This window comes from Triturus cristatus, chromosome 3_2 (genome assembly GCF_964204655.1).
Source record: "Triturus cristatus chromosome 3_2, aTriCri1.1, whole genome shotgun sequence".
Lineage (NCBI taxonomy): Eukaryota > Metazoa > Chordata > Amphibia > Caudata > Salamandridae > Triturus > Triturus cristatus.
Window position 1 is genome coordinate 858859054 of NC_140584.1, and position 17444 is coordinate 858876497.

At 46.7% G+C, this 17444-nt stretch overlaps 1 protein-coding gene across 2 annotated transcripts in view; it reads right to left on the reverse strand.

Annotated features, from left to right (window-relative positions):
* The window catches only part of PHF12 (PHD finger protein 12), a 418108-nt gene that overhangs the window by 123474 nt on the left and 277190 nt on the right, over positions 1–17444 (reverse strand). For both annotated transcript variants that reach the window (XM_085649156.1, XM_085649157.1), the window contains exons 6-7: positions 14430–14562; positions 13667–13831 (exon numbers count right to left, since the gene is read on the reverse strand). In XM_085649156.1, coding sequence (XP_085505282.1) covers positions 13667–13831; positions 14430–14562 — 298 coding nt within the window. The remainder of the gene's footprint in view (positions 1–13666; positions 13832–14429; positions 14563–17444) is intronic.

Here is a 17444-nt window from a genome sequence, read left to right on the forward strand (position 1 = left end):
ATGGTCTGCTGATGATAGAAGTTTGAACTCTTTGTTTGAAACTGGCTATCCTGAGCCAGGCATGACTTCTCAGGATGGTACCTGTGCACATTTGCCTGCTGGCCATGTCTGCTGCGTCGAGAGCTGATTCAAGGCAAGTATTTGCTAATTTTTTGCTCTGCTGGATGATGGATTTTGCTCTCCTTTTGTCTTCTTCTGGGAGCTTGTTAAGAAGCTCTTCTATGTCCTCCCACTGTTGGTAGCCGTATCTTTTCAGCAAGGGATTAGAATTAGCAATACGTGATTGCCTAGCTGCTTCTTTTTTACATTTTTCGCCCCACCATAGCCATTCTTTTACTCTCCTTTTCTGGTGGAGGCCTGGTATTAGAGACAGCATTGGCTCTCCTTCTGGCTGTTGTCACAATATTGGAGTCTGGCATTGTGTTCCCCTGGATGTACTTAGGGTCCTTTGAGGATGCCTTGTATTTTTTCTCCACTCTAGGTGTTATTCCCTTGCTAGAGGCTGGTTCGTTCAAGGTTTCTTTGCCTTGATCCAGGATACTGTGGAGCATAGGTAGATGCTGAACTCCCTTAGTAGCAGGTTCGTTCAAGGTTTCTTTGCCTTGATCCAGGATACTGTGGAGCATAGGTAGATGCTGAACTCCCTTAGTAGCAGGGGCCAGAGTTTCTAATAGGAAACATACGTCTCCTTTCTCTTCCTCGAGGGTGACGCCGAAACTGTCTGTTGCCCTCTTGACTATGCCATTGTAAAAGGCTATATTGTCTGGAGGCAAAGCCCTCGAAGGATAACGAATAGTTTCTTACCTGTAGTTTTGCAGCTTGACGACTTTCTGGATTCACTATGCTGTGCATTATTCCGCGGTCTAGTGGTTGGGTCCGGAATCGTAGTGTTTTCTCTCTTTTTTTTTTCAGTGGCCCAGGTGGGCGTCGACGTCCCACCATTTGATGTCCTCCGGTGACATCTTCGGATTCTTTTTTTCTTGTCTTGTGCTATTTTTATTCATCCTCTTCTTTATCAAAGACTTTTTCAAATTTTTTTTTGATCCCCTTCCTCCTGTCTCATCTTTCTGGCGGAGGTGGGTGGGTTCGCTAGTGAATCCAGAAAGTCTTCAAGCTGCAAAACTACACCGACAGGTAAGAAACTATTCGTTCAGCAGCGTGGATCTTTCTGGATTCACTGTGCTGTGCATAGACTTTGTAGCGGTCTGCTAAGCTTGTGGCGGCTGTGTGGAAGATGAGCGTTGGTTGTTGAATATATGTTGAAGCACTTTTTGTCCTACTTGTGCTTCCTTGTTCATCTGTATATCTACGCAGTAGTGCTTAGTGAACGTGTGCACTGAGGCCCATGTTGCAGCCAGGCAAATGTCTTGGACGGGTGTGTTTGCCAGGAAGGCGATTGTTGCTCCCTTTTTTCTGGTAGAGTGGGCTTGTGCCGCTCCTTGTAGTTCTTGGCCTGCCTGCTTGTGGCAGAATTGTAATGTCTCTGCGATCCATCGTGCGATGGTGCCTTTTGTTACCGGTCTTCCCAAGAAACTGCTTGCGAAAGACACAAAGAATTGCTTTGTCTTCCTACAATCTTTAGTTCTCTCAATGTAATGCATCACTGCCCTTCTAGCGTCCAGAGTGTGCAGTGCCCTTTCTGCGCTTGTGGATGGTTTCTGGAAGAAACTCGGTATCTGTATTGTCTGGCTTAAGTGGAACCTTGACACCACCTTTGGCATAAAGTGTGGGTTTGTTCTCATTACCACCCTGTCATTGTGAATTTGAATGTAGGGTTCTTGTAGTGATAGCGCTTGCAGTTCGCTTACCCTGCGTAGCGAGGTGATTGCTACCAGAAAAGCTGTCTTTATGGTAAGCATATGTAGAGAAGCCTTGTGAATGGGTTCGAAAGGCGCCTTCATAAGTTGTGTGAGAACTACATTGAGGTTCCATGCCGGTGGTGGTACCTTTTTTTGGGGGGAGGGCGATTCGTTTGGCCCCTTGCAGGAATCTTTTTACCACCTGGGATGTAAAGAAACCTTTCCCCGTTTCTCCTCTTGTGTAGGCTACTATTGCTGCTAGGTGTACCCTTAGCGAGGTGTAGCCTAGGTTGCTGTTTAGCAAGTGTGTTAAATATCTTAGGACTGTTGATTCCCTAGTGATTCTCTTCTGTAGCTTTTCCTTGAAGCACCATTGGGTGAACCTTTTCCATTTTGCTACATAACACTTCCGTGTGGTAGGTCTTCTTGCTTCCCGCAGCACCGCCAGCGTGCTCTCTGGGAGTTTTAGGTGTGCGAACTCTAAGTCTTCAGGAACCAAGCTGCTAGGCTGAGGTTCTCTGGTTCTGGGTGGAGCACTTTTCCGTTTTGCATTGAAAGCAGGTCTCTTCTTTTTGGGAACTTGTGTGGTGGCCCCTGCGCCATCTCCACTATCTGTGAGAGCCAGGACTGCTGGGCCCACTGTGGTGCTACCAGTATCAGTGTCATGTTGCTTGTTCTGCATTTGCTGAGCACCGTGTGTATCAGCGGTATCGGGGGAAAAGCGTAGGCAAATGTCTTCGACCAGCTTATCCATAGGGCATTTCCTTGGGATTGCTGCCCTGGCTTTCTGGATGCAAAGTCTTGGCATTTTGCATTTTGGTGTGTTGCAAACAGGTCTATTTGTGGGGTCCCCCACTTCTTGAACAGCTTTTGCGTTTCCTGTGTATTGAGCTCCCACTCGTGGGATGCGGAGTCTGTCTGCTTCCACATTTTCCTTCCCTGGTAGATGTATTGCCAGGAGGTCTATTTGTAGTGGGATGGCCCACATCCAAATCTCTTGCGCAAGGCTTGATAGCGCCAGAGATTGTGTACCTCCCTGCTTGTTGATGTAGAACATTGTTGTGGTGTTGTCGGTTTGTATCAACACTCTCTGCCCGTACAGTTGTCTCTGGAAGGCTTTTAGGGCAAGGAACACGGGCTTTAGTTCCAGGTAGTTGATGTGTCTTATCGCATCTGTTTGTGTCCACAAACCCCTCACTTTGAGCTGGTTCATGTGTGCTCCCCATCCCATTTGGGATGCGTCTGTTGTGATGGTCACTGTTGGAGTTGGTGGTGTAAATGGTTTCCCCTTTCTTATGTTCTCTTTGTTCCACCATGTGATCTCCTCTTGCACTGCGTGCGTTACAACCACTAGATCCTCCCAACTCCCAGTTGCCTGTGGCCATTGCTGCTGTAGCCATTCCTGGAATGGCCTCATGTGGAGTCGGATATTGGGGACTAGGTGAATGCAGGACGCCATCATCCCCATGAGTTTGCTCACTGTCCTCACAGTCAGAGGTTGATCCTTCTGGTATTGACATGTCTCCTTCAGTAGTGCAAAGGTTCTCTTCTCGTTGGGACCCCGCCCCCAGTGTATTGAAAATCCTAGTTCTGTCAGTGTGTGCGTGACTCACTGAGCATGTAGTTTGCATTGGTTGTAGGAATTCGCCTTTACCAACCAGTCATCTAGGTAGGGATATACATGAATTCCCAGACCAGTGAGGGTCTCCATGGTATCCTCCCCGGAACTGTGATCTTCTCTACAGTTACGACATCGATGAGCTTCGCGGTCAACTTTCTTTTCCGGTTTTCTTGATTTGGGAAAAATTCTGAAAAATCTTCGGAGCTTCCAGACCCAACTGCGGATTTTTTTTTTTTTTTTTTAAGGTGGCTACCACCCACGTAGACCTCTAGGATGCTGTCAGACGTCACAATGGGGATGTACCCAACACCAAATGGTGGTTGACAGCGCCCCCCCCCCCCAAAAAGAAGAAAACAAAAACTATTCTGGACTCAACCATTAAATGGCGGAAAAATGCATAACATGTGAATCCAGAAAAGGATTCACTTTGCAAAACTAGTATTTTGATTTAGTTTAGGACTTAATGGAGGACAGCGAATTGCACCAGTAACAAGAGTTGGATCACGAGCAAGCCCAGGACTTTTGAATGGGATCGACTTTTCTTCTTGTGCTCTGCAAATTACAGATTTGAGTTGCACTCTCCTATGGCTTTCGGGTGTATCAGGAAGCACGTGTCACAGGATTTCTAATCTTGCTCAGACTCAAGACACTAAAGAAAAACATCAGGGGATCTCCAACTGACATCTGCTTCCAGCAGGCATGCCGCTGTCCTGATAAAAGTTTTTGGAAGTCGGCAAACGTGGATGAAAAGTTTGTTGAAGGATGCGAAAAAAGAAGGGAAAAAAAGGTGACTGCAGGAAAGGTACCTCTTGAGTACACATATGGAGGCTGGGCGAAGCTGTCACATAGTCCAAGGGCACCTTCTAGTGGTGCGAATGAGCTAAGGCAGAAAGGTTTCTGGATACAATCTAACTGCTGGTGTGGGGTCAAAAGGTGTGTAATCTGCAGTTAAAAAGTATCCATCAGAAGGACAACTTCTGGTGATTAATGGAGAATCCTAACCGGTAGAGAAAAATCATTAGTGTGTTTCATACAAGGGGAAACCAACTGGGTTAAATTCATTTTAACAAGCTAGTCATTCAAATAGAGGAAGCCATGCATCTTGGCTAACACTTAAAATACAGATGTCGGCCTGAATGAGAGGATCGCAAACTTGTAGTGTTGGGAGCTTGATGTAAAGTTGTGTGGCATGGTAGGACCGGAATATGAAGTAGGAGTCCTCTGCATCTAGAAAGGTAATATATTCCTGCAACTGTCGCATAGGAGGAAAGGTTGAATATCATCAGGTGTAGCATATCCAGAGACTAGTCTTTTTGAGGGAGCCGAGAGGAGCTAGAGTAGTAGTTCTACACTCTCACAGCCTCCGGCACTACTTATATTGCCTCTCTGATTAACAGAGTAAGGAGCTGACTCCAAAAACAAAGCGTGAGCTGCAAAGTAGGCAGGTTGAGGAGTGAATATGCTACTTACCAGTATGCATCTGTTCTTGGCATGTAGGGCTTCTGACATTCATATCTGTGCATAGATCACCGTCTAGTGTTGGGTCCGGATGATTGCACATAGTTGTCCTGCAAGAGTCTTCGAAGTATCACGAGATAGGTGGCTCCTCCCCTGGACTACAGTGCGCATGGGCATCCTCTCCATCCTTAGATTGTTTTTCGCCATTGTGGCAGTGATGGAGTGGATACAGTAAGTGATGACCATGCTATACAGTAATTCTGAGTGCTGCAGCCGCTACAGGCGCCGGGGAGGAGGGTGGGCGATATGAATGTCAGCAGCCCTACATGCCAAGAACAGATGCATACTGGTAAGTAGCATATTCAGTTCGAGGCATGTGGGCTGCTGAATTCATATCTGTGCATAGATTATATAGCAGTCCCTCCATTAGCGGCGGCTGCCCGTGCCAGCTGCAGCAGTCTGAAAAAGAGTTTTGAGAACAGCCTGTCCTACAGCTGCCTGCTGTTTTGAGTGTACATCTACGCAGTAGTGTTTGGTAAATGTATGTATAGTGGACCATGTGGCTGCTCTACAGATTTCCTGTAAAGGAATGTTTCCTAGAAAAGCCATGGACGCCCCTAACTTTCGTGTTGAGTGGGGGAATCGTTAATGTGCGTTTAGCTTTTTGATAGCAAATTTGAATACATTTAACGATCCATCTGGCTATCCCTGCTTTGGAAATGGCGTTGCCCTTGTGTTGTGGGGAAAAGGCAACGAAAAGTTGTTTTGTTTTCCTAAAGTCCTTAGTTCTGTCTATATAGTACATGAGGGCCCTTTTTACATCTAGTGTATGGAGCATTCTCTCTGCGGCATTTTGTGGACTCGGAAAGAAAACAGGCAGTTCAATAGTTTGGTTCATGTGGAACTGCGATATCACTTTGGGCATGAATTTGGGGTTGGTACGTAGTACAACTCTGTTTGCGTGAACTTGTATGAATGGCTCTTGAATGGTTAGTGCCTGGAGTTCACTAACTCTTCTTAACGAAGTGATTGCCACTAAGAAAGCTACTTTCCAGGTGAGGAATTGAATCTCACATGAATGGAGAGGTTCAAAGGGTGGACCCATTAATCTGGTGAGGACCACATTGAGGTTCCACACTGGTGCCGGTGGGTGTCTTGAGGGAATTACTCGTTTGAGTCCCTCCAAGAAGGCTTTGATGGCAGGCACTCTGAATAAAGAGAGGTGCTGCCTGTTTTGAAGATAGGCTGCTATCGCGGTTAAATGGATACGTATGGAGTTGTATGCCAGATTGCATCGGTATAAGTGTAAGAGATAACAGATGATGTTTTGAATGGATGCATCCAGCGGGTTAATGTCATTGTTATTGTTATTGCAGTAAATGACAAACCTCTTCCATTTAGCCGCATAGCAAGCTCTGGTAGTGGGTCTTCTGGCCTCCTTGATGATGTCCATACATTCAGGTGGCAGGTTTAGGTAGCCAAACTTTAAGACTTCAGGAGCCAGATTGACAGGTTCAGCTGTTGCGGATCTGGGTGCAGGATTTCGCCATGGTTCTGCGTTAAAAGTGCGGGTTTGATCCGCAGTCGTTGATGCGGCACCACGGAAAGTTCTAGAAAGGTGGTGTACCATGGTTGGCGTGCCCATGTGGGAGAAACTAGGATGAGTGTTAGTGAGTGTTGTCGCAGTTTGCGTGCCACGAGCGGTATCAATGGCGCTGGGGGAAAAGCGTACGTAAATCTGCCTGACCAGTTCATCCATATCGCATTGCCCTGTGACTGCGGATGTGGGAACCTGGCGGCAAAGCTTTGGCATTTTGCGTTTGTTTGTGGCGAATAGGTCTATCTCTGGATGACCCCACTGTTGGAAGTACGGTTGGAGTACTGACGGATGTAGCTCCCACTCGTGCATCTGGTGGCTGTGTCTGCTGAGCAGATCCGCCATCTGGTTGTCCTTGCCGGGGAGGTGTTCCGCCATGAGGAATATGTTCCTCTGAATGGCCCACTTCCACATGCTCTGTGGAGAGTGCGTTCCTCCCTGCTTCTGTATGTAGTACATGGCAGTCATGTTGTCCGTCCGGATCAACATGACTTTGTTGCACAAGTGTACTTTGAATGCCTTCATGGCTAGGAAGATTGCCATCAGTTCCAGAACGTTGATGTGCATCTTCTGTTGCTGAGTCGTCCATAGTCCCTGCACTGTGTAATGGCGTACATGAGCTCCCCAACCCTGGAGAGAGGCGTCCGCTGTCAGTATTATTTGTGGAACGGGCTCTTGGAACGGTCGGCCCTTGCAAAGGTTTTGTGGATTCCACCAATGCAGAGAGTTGTATGCCCGACCGCTCACCAACACTAGGTCTTTTAATTGTCCGTGAGCCTGATTCCATTGACGTGCCAAGCACTCCTGAAGCGGGCGCATATGTAGTCTCGCGTGCGGGACTATGAAAATGCAGGAGGCCATCATGCCTATCAACTGCATGAACACTCGTGCAGGAAGGCAGTGTTGAGGTTTGAACTTTGAGTTCAGCAGTTGCATGCTGTTGATCCTCACTAAATTTGGCTGAGCTGTGGCTGCCAGAGTGTTTATGGTCGCGCCCAGGTACTGTCGTACGTGTGCGGGTTGGAGATGTGATTTTGGGTAATTTAGTGAGAATCCCAGACTGTGAAGAAGGTGAATGGTGAGGGACATGTGGCTGGCACATTGCTGGGCTGACTTTGCCTGAACAAGCCAGTCGTCCAGGTAAGGGAAGACGTGAATGTGTTGTCTCCGTAGATGTGCAGCCACTGTTGCTAGGCACTTGGTAAAGATCCTGGGTGCTGTTGTTACTCCGAAGGGGAGAACTTTGGACTGATAGTGATGCCCTTGAATAGTGAACCTGAGATATTTCCTGTGTGATGGGTGTATGGGTATGTGGAAATACGCATCTTTCAAGTCCAGTGTGGCTAGGAAGTCTCCCTGACTGAGTAGCGGTAGAACCTGCTGTAGGGTGAGCATATGGAAATGCTCTGAGAGAATGTAGTGGTTGAGGGGTCTCGGGTCTAGTATAGGTCTGAGCGAACCATCCTTTTTTGGGATTAAGAAGTACAGAGGGTACACCCCTGTCCCCTGTTGGTTGACGGGCCTGACCTCTATGGCACCTTTTTGCAGCATACTTAGCACTTCCTGCTGCAATAATGCCAAGTGCTCTACGGACATAGGACGGTGCTTTGGCGGTATGTTCGGTGGAGTGGACGTTAATTCTAGACAGTAACCGTGCTGGATAATGTCCCTGACCCACCTGTCTGTGGTGATGGTTTTCCAGACAGACAGGAACTGTTGGAGTCTTCCCCCCGACAGGTGTTATGTGGTCGGGGGGCAGGGGGAGGGCGTCACTGTTTGTTTTTGGGGGAGGACCTGGTGTTGCCGTACCCACGTCCTCTGACTTTGGTGCTGGATCCACGATATCCACCTCTGGTGGTTTTATCATAATTACTTTGTGTGCCCCCGTTATTGAACTGCTGCTGTGACCCCTGACCTCTAGCTGCTCCTCTATTCCCGGGGCGACGAAAGGAGCCACTACGAAACTGCTGCGTCTGCAGAGCCACCATTGATTTTGCAGTGTCAGTGTCTTTCTTAATTTTTTGAGGGTAGTGTCAACTTCAGGGCCAAATAAATAGTCTGGGTTGACCGGTTGATTTAAGATATTGTTCTGAATCTCAGGCTTCAAGCCTGAGATTCTCAACCATGCGTGCCTCCTCAACATGACGCTTGTGTTGATTGCCCTCGCCGCAGTGTCGGCTGCATCCAGTGCGCATTTGATGGATGCATTGGTAAGGAGTTGTCCTTCTCTGATAAGGAGCTCCGCTGCCTCTTTATATTAATCTGGCAAATGTTGTAGCAGTGATTCTAGTGTGTCGTAGTGGGACCTATCATAACGGGCCAGGAGTGCCTGTGTGTTGGCAATGCGCCAGATGTTTGCCGCTTGCGCTGCAATCCGTTTGCCTGATGTCTCCAGGACTTCGGACTCCTTGTCTGGGGGAGAAGCATCACCCGTTGTTTGTGAGTGGGCTCTTTTGCGAGCATTAGCAACAACCATGGAGTCTAAAGGTAACTGACCCCTAATGTACATAGGGTCTCCGGGTGCAGGCTTGTATTTCTTTTCGATTCTGGGGTTCAGCACCCGTGCCCTGGTTGTTTATTTAAAAATGTCTTTTGCAGGTTTTAGAACGCCTTTTAACATTGGCAGAGTTTTGACAGTTTTTTCAGAGGAGGCGAAAGTGTCCACTAAGAAGTCTTCTTCTACAGTGTCAGAATGGAGTTCCACTCCATGATTGGCAGCAGCCCGTTATATGAGGGCATTAAAGGCAGCAGTGTCCGCTGTGGGAGATGTTTTTATATTATAAAGCTGCATGTCAGGAGCATCTGGTGCGGTACCCTGGTCGGTGGGGTCATCCCATGCCTGATCTGGGTCTTGCAAGTGATCATCAGGATCGATATCCCCAGGGTAGGTGGTATCATCCCCTACATAGTCCTCTCCTGCGTCTGCCTCTGAATGCGTAGGAGAAAAGGATGGTGGATCCTGATGGAAGGGTTGAAAGTGTTCATGAAGCACTGGTTCTGATCCTGCCGGCAATTTGTGTTTGAGAGGAATTTTGCAGGAGTCCAATCCCCTCTCTGGCGTGATTTTCCGCTTGCGGAGCATCAGCCTACCAGTGTCGGCGTCGATAAATTGTGCCTGTGAAGGCTCGATATCCGTTTGTCTAGTGGATGGGGACTGTGTTTGGCGGACACATGTCCGAATCTCTAACAGTTTCGGCACCGTGGGTGGCGGCAACCCAAACGTGATGTTCGCCGGCGCCGAGTGTGATTATGCGGCCTTGGGCGTGTCGGGACCCGACTTAGAGTGGAGGGTTGCCCGGTCTCTGATGCGTTGCAACGATGCTGAGACCTGTTGCACGGTGAACGCAGATGGCGCCTTGGAACCGATCGGCACCTTGGAGGTAGGCGTCTAAGCGGCATCAGACTTCTTTGCAGTGTTTGGGTCGTCGATCCGAAGGGAGGTATCGACGCTCGTCGGAGTCGACGATTTGGCAGGCGCCGCAGTCTTCGACGTCACCGCAGACGGGTTGGCCACTTTGGTGGTTTGGGCCGTAATCTTCGGTGCCAGAGGCCGAGGTGCCGTGTGGGGACCGAGGGCTTTCTTCTTCGGCTCGCACCCGAATCCGCTGCGGTGAGCTCGGCACCGAAATCTCTTTTGGCGCGGTCGGAGCCGATGACCTTTGCCGGCGTCGAAGGAGTGGAGGGCTTCGAGCCGATCGCAACCATTTTCACTTTCGGTTTCGATGGAACCGGTGCGATGGACAGTTTCGGTTTCGCTGAAGGGAATCCAGTCGTCTGCGATAATAATGGCTCCTGTGAAATGTTCGAGGCCGGGCCTGGAGGCGGGGCCGAAGAACCGTGAGATCGATCTTGGGTAAGGCCCGTAGGCGATCCCTCGACCTGAGCCTTATGACGACTTATTTTTTCGGCCTCCGTATCGACGGGTTGGCCTAGCTCTTCACTGGAGCTATCTTCCTCGGCCCCAAGGGCCTCATCGTAGTCTCCTACCTCTTCGACGACTTCTTCTCCCTGAAAGATCACCTCATCGTCGTCTTCCGATCGTGAGTCGTGTTCGGAAGCAGGGCTGGAGTCTACGTCTAAGCTCTCGGCGTCTTCATCCTCGGTGCTAAAGATGTTGGCCGGGGCAGGCGCCGATTGCTGCGCCTCCAATCTCGCTGCCCGTCGATTCCGGAGAGTCTTCTTCGAGCGGAACCGGGCGCAGGCCATACATTTCGACTCATCGTGTTCCGGTGAGAGACATTTGTTGCATACCGGGTGGACGTCGATGTGTGGGTATTTCGCGTGGCATAAAGGACATCCTTTGAAGGGAGTCCTCGATTCAATCGTCGATCGAAGTTCGATGTTCGGACCAAGCGGATCCGAAAAGCTTGAAGAAGGTGCTAAAGCACTAAAGAAACTGGTCGATACCGAACGGGTACAGTACAGACGAGAACTAAAGGCCTTTTGGCCTTAAACTAAGTTTTCCTAACTTGAGGTAAGATAAGCACATCCGAACCCAATGGTGGAAAAAAACAATCTAAGGATGGAGAGGATGCCCATGCGCACTGTAGTCCAGGGGAGGAGCCACCTATCTCGTGATACTTCGAAGACTCTTCCAGGACAACAATGTGCAATCATCCGGACCCAACACTAGGCGGCGATCTATGCACAGATATGAATTCAGCAGCCCACATGCCTCGAACCATGAGGAATCTCTTCTTTGGTGACAAAGCATAGTCAACAAAGGACAATTCAGAGCAGTTATGCAGTTGCAGCTCTTGCTGCTGCGTAGGGAATGAGGGACAGTTGTGGCGTGAGGGGTGGTTACTGATGCCATTGTTGCGGATTCCTCACAGTCCCTTCAAAGGGATTTTGGCAAAAAAGTTGGGGTTTTGGAGAGACTGAGAAACCTGTCTGACTCGAGCAAAGCTACAAAAAATACAGATGTTGATGAAACTGGCTTGCAAGGGAGGCTAGTCTCAGCAAGAAAATTGTGGTTCTGCTCGGTTAAAACATTCAAGTGAGGAGTTTGTTCTCCTAGAGAAGTTGCTTTGCCTCAAACGGTATGCCCCTCATGATAGACTGGACATCTCCTGAAAAGCCCAAAGACCACACCCAGGTGTTCTCCGAAAACCATAAACCTGTGAACAAGGGCTCGTAGGCAAGCACCCATGAGATCCAGGCACTTGGATTCAGACAGGCATCAAAGTTAGGTAGGTGTTAGGCTTTACATTTCCTGAAAAAGCATGCATGATCAGAAGTGAGCAGCAGAGGCTTTGAAACCACAGGAGCCTCGCACCAATAGTCACAAATGATACACTCAGAGTAGGCGGGGATGACGAGAAGGAAACAAGGTCAGTCTCTACCCACATTCAGGCCATTTGCATTTTGAAGGTCCAGAGGTTCGCCTTGGCAGCGCGGCACACAAGAAAATGACATGCGATACAGAACACCAACATCAAAAACAAAGTTGACATTAGAAGAAACGCAGATTAAAAGGAACACAATTTAATGACCACCATACAAAATTGAAGCAAACTTGACACAGGGATAAGGTGGTACTCAAGAAAGGAATCAGGATTTTTTTGGTTTCTCTTAACGAGGGAGAAAACAAAAAAAGTGCACTTCTCAGAAGTTCTGAAAAAGTAGCTCCTTGAATTTTAGTGGAAAAACGCAAGTTATCCAGTTAAAAGGATGGTCAAGACGCTATGCTCCAGGGGAGGGACAAATACAAGAGGAAGGAAAACTATTTATAAAGATGCAGGCAAAGGAGAATGATGCGAAAGCCAACCGATTGTGGCTAACCCAAAGCCCACTGTAAAATCTGTTAAGTGTTGGCAGTGTCCACAATAGGTAAACTAGAACAAATAGCTAAAAGCTAGATCTGTAGGCAGACCTAAAAATGAACAACAAATGAACTAGTAGAGTTGTTTTTTTTTTTTTTTAAACAGCCACTAGACGGCAGCAATACATTTTTGGCACTGAATCCAAACATTATCTCCTAGGGAAAGGGGCAGGAAAATGCGTTCGATCCATAAACAGTATAAGTGACGTTCATCAAATGTACATGTTTCAAAAGATGCTGTTGAAAGCAAATGTTCAGATCATCAATGATTCTTCAGGTCTCAGCAAGCAGTTTCCAAACTGTAAATCAGTCTCCACCCCATGTGCTCTGATAGAGCACATTAAGCACACATTCAATTCGTACTTGTTGATCAACATTCATACAAGCAAATGTAGAAGAGTTACCAAAATGTAAACAACTGCAGCCATTTACAGGATGTTATTATGATTCCATAAATGTAGAACCTCTACTAGCATTGTACTCAACATTTAGGTGCATTGGGCAACAACCAGAGCGGCTCCTCTCGCCCACAATCCACAAACCTTCCTAAAAAAGTGCCACCTACTGAATTACCCCAGCAATTTTCTGGGGATAAATGTACGTACAAAAGGCTCTTACTCTTATGCAAACTAAATGACTTAGTGGTCCCACCAACAGATCTACCCATGAAAAGCAAGTGAAAAGAGGTAACCTATGGTTTTGTGCATCTGTACTGTAAGTGTTCAATCAATCACCAAACTGCAAACAAAAAGCAGTGGATACTTATGCAACAAAAAGCAGAAAAAATAGGTTTGGCTATTCCCTCCATCAATATTACATCAATCTGCTCTGATCAACAACCAGCAAATCATAGGAGATTCAACAAAGTTAAATGGGAAAGCGTTTAAAAAAAAAGGCCAAAGACAACACTAGGAATTGGAGGATGAACTTATCTTTCACAATAGTGCAGTAGTGATAGGTTAGACTGCATGGGTACTCACAAATATTTTCCTGGGGGCCGCAAAGTTTTGTCTATGGTGTGACCGAGGGCCACACTGATGCCAGCGGGGGTTGTAGAGTGGGAGTTGTGGAAGCAATGCATGTATCTAGTGGCTATCTTTAAAAACTAAGGTGTTCCTAAAGTTAAGGGCCACGTTACTTCCTTTCCCTAAATGCAATTATGCTTTAAATAAGTGCTTGCTGTATATTTAACATTTTTTTCCATGTTAGTGCTGAGTTGAGTAAATAGCAGCTCAGTGCTGCTGCTGCCCAGGGGGTCGCATGTAAAGGTCAGGAGGGCTGCATGCATACTTTGAGTATCACTGGGTTAGAGGTTACATCATTGAGCGTCCTATTCACAACCTAGACCCTCCCTCCCCTTCATGTACCTTCAAGGTTTTCTTCTTGACGGACTGCAGGAGCCTGCGGTTGGGAGGATACTTTTTATGGATTCGGTTCAGGAAGTCCACTTTAACCACGTGCTGGGATATGGTGTCCTGAAACCGATCAAACACCTGGCATCGGTTGCTGAGAGTCATGTTCTTCTGATTAAGCTGAATGTGGCGAGAGAATAAAGAGTGCACAGAAAAACAATGCATATTTAACTCAGCTGCAAGTAGATTAACAATTGAATGAGTTTATTAATCTGTGCCACTAAGCAATAAACCCAGAGAGGACCCTATGGAGGCCACTGTGACTTAAGGCCTGCCACTATCCACAAAACAAATATGTTATGGCACTGTGAGGGATCCAATGTAATCTCATGAGACATGCCATTTTCATTTATTTCAAAATGCAAGAAATAAACTGTGTGAAGTTGTTATGCATGCTGGTCTTAGGAGTACTGCAAACTGCTCTCCTTTCAAGACCAGCTGCCGTACAAACTTTCCCTCACTACCACACGTTATACCCTTCAAGGATCTAGATAACATAACAGGTTCCATCTTACATCTGGTAAAGTTAGCCTCCATGCAAGACTGCCAACAAGATCCCCAGTCACAACAATCACTTCATGATAGAGAGCAATTAGGATGCAGCAGACATCAGCTTATTTCACAGGACACAACTGCCAACAGATAAGAATAAGGATTTTGCTTTATTCAATCCTTCCCAAACACCTCCGCCCAAACACTTCTACCAAAGAAATCTTACCACAACATGCTCAATGTGGTTGGGACACATCCAGCGGCCTGTTGGCATGGCAGTAAGAGGTGGGTCCAAGCAGTCCATGTGGAAGAGAAGTGGGCAGTAATCACATTGCACTAATGGGGCCACCCGGCAACTCCTACAAGGGAGAACAAATCCTGTCACTGCTAAGCCCAAGAACCAAAAACTGTAACCACGGTGCAATATCTGCAGGTGGAACATTAAGGACTAAATTACAATGCAAAGACATTCACTAGATTGAATAGCTCCATTACACGAAATGAGGAAAAATACATGTGTGTCATGTCATACATAGGACAGCAAGCTGTGTTTGCAGACTGATAAACATCGGTGCTTTGCTAAAGTAAGTTCTGGTATACATAATGCTGCTAGAGCCCGATGCGGTCAGCGACACACAAGCCTGACTAGCACTTAAATCCACCAGAAAACAGCTCAGTCCTGTCAATAAGTTCCAGCTGCTACATATGCATAAATTACTTACCCATTACTACAGTTGTCCAGTGTCGGTATATTACACAGACTTTTCCATCTCAGGCATGAAATCCTATGTACATTTTTCATAGGACTGTTAAAAACTGAATTTTTTTTAATGTAGTTTAGCCACCTTTGGAGTTTGCTTGCCAAATGAGGTGCATAGGCTTAAACAACTCTGGTGGTCATCGTCAGAGGTTTGAGTACAAGTGTGCCACAATTATATTGCCCCATCGTGGGTGAAAGAGGGTTGCATGTGAATTTATCAACGCTGCAAGAACGTAATTCACAATTAATTTATTTGGCACTGAACTTTCATAAATTCACATGATTGGCTTAAGAAAAGTCACTTAACCACAAAACCACTTTACAATTTTTAAGGATGTCCAAATGTCCATGCAAAGAATTTAAGAGCCATGCTGCCAGACTCAGGGAAGCGGGACTTGATTCTGCTCCCGAGTCAGAATGAATGGGTGAACACAATTTATACAAGTTGAAGATCGAAATGGACATGTGTTACTACTACTGTCTGGCCCATGCTTCATTCATTAGAGTCACTGTGCAACACTACCTTTACATCTTCAATAGGACACAGGAAATCAATGATATAAAGAAGAAGGGCTGGTAATCGCGGCCCAATATGACTGACCAGGGAATCAATAAGACACTCCCTACTGATTCCTGCTATTTAGAACTAGTGGTGAAAGCTTAGTATGCGGTTATCTGGGATGTGGCAAACTGAACCATTCCTTATGGGCATGCCATTTGAGTCTATTCACAGTTGGTCATTACGACTTCTGACAATCAAGACTGTATCACCACCAGCTCTGCCCGCAGCTTGAGCAAACTACAGGCGCTATTTTTGCATCTCCCTACAGCACATTGCTCCCAGACAAGCTGGTGCTGAGGACACAAGCTACCTTTCAGATAAAGGTAGTATCACGTTGGTCAATCGATTACGCTGCTGAAATTGTGCACTCTGCCACACACTTTGAAGGAGAGGTCGCATCGGCGAGAGAATACAGAGCTTTGAGTTCCTACACTGACCATACAAGAAACTATTGTGTGGAGCACTTTGTGGGTTTCACCAAGATCAAGAATGGCAACGTGATGCAAAACAGGTCTATAACGACGTGTATCGTCTTCTGCGCTAAAGATCTGCTACGCACTAGCCAAGAAGGAACCTCCAAAAGACCTGTGGATTTATTCCACAATGACCAAGGCGCCTATGTTGGCACTGGCAAGGAGGTGCCAGTTACAGACATCTACCAAGTTGTGTGTCAGTGCAGACACTCTGGAAACACTACTATCTTGACAGCCAGGTCTCCTGCTTCTTCCTGCAAGTATTTCTGATGAATCCACTCCTCAGCCTCTCTACCTTTGGAAGGTACTGAAGTGGCATCTATTCCAAAGGTGAGGAATCTGTAGTTAGACCAAAATGGTAAGACCTTGAGGTGTAGTTTTACAGCTTAAATAATTCTGGATTCTCATGTTGAGCATTATTCCGCAAACTAGTGGCTGGTTCCGGAATATTAGTTTCTGTAGTCTTTTTAGGTCGAAGCCTTCTATACAGAGTATGCGCTGTCTGTTGGGAGACTTATTGTTAGCGTACAGTGGGATTAAGTGTCAGCCCACTGCTTACCATTGGTTGGCTTAATTGCAATCTCATTTGCTGGCTTCTTATCGTTGGCGTGTGTGGGCTTTCCTTCCACTTCTTGTGTTTATCCTTCCCCTAGTGCATGGGCACATTACTGTGCATATTTTTCAGGTGCTACTTTTATCTTTTTGTTTAGGCACTCTATGAGTGCACGTGTTTTCCAGCTGGCTCCGTTCTGTGCTAACCTCCCCCTCCACCGTGCATGTTGCTTTTTCTTTGGTTGCGTGTTTGTCTTCCACTGCTTCAGTGATGTGCTTGCCCTAATCGCACTCGCTCATTTACTTCCCCCTTTCCAATTGCATCCCTCTCCGTGCCGTCAGTGTTGCTTCCCACACCCATTCCCACTGCGTTGCTTTCCTAACCACCACTCTTGCATTTTCATTCACCCACTTGTATTGCTTTTTTTAGTATGATGATCCAACTCAGATCGACAAATTGAAAGAAAAAAACACTTATTTTGAGGGCGCTCATGCTTAGTGCCCACAAAATGATTCAAACAGCCGAGCACTGATCTTGTAGCGGTATTTATTTATCTTTGTACTTTAAATAGCATGCACTAGATCCGAGGGTATCTTTCTACCTTGGGAGGTTGAGTTTAAATGAGAGCATGCTAGCAAACAGGTATTTTAATAGCTTCTGTCCTACTAGTGATTCTCTATTTGTCTCAAAATCCACACAGTGTTTTGTTAAGGTGTATATGGATGATCATGTAGCTGCCATATATATGTCATTAATGGAAGTGGCAGCAGAAAAGGCAAGCGTTGCCACTCTTTTTACCTTGTGTACTGGCCCCTCTGTTTCTCCTATAATGCCATTGCAGCTTTCATGTAGTAGGTCTGGATTGTCTGTACTATCCATCTTGCAATGGTCCA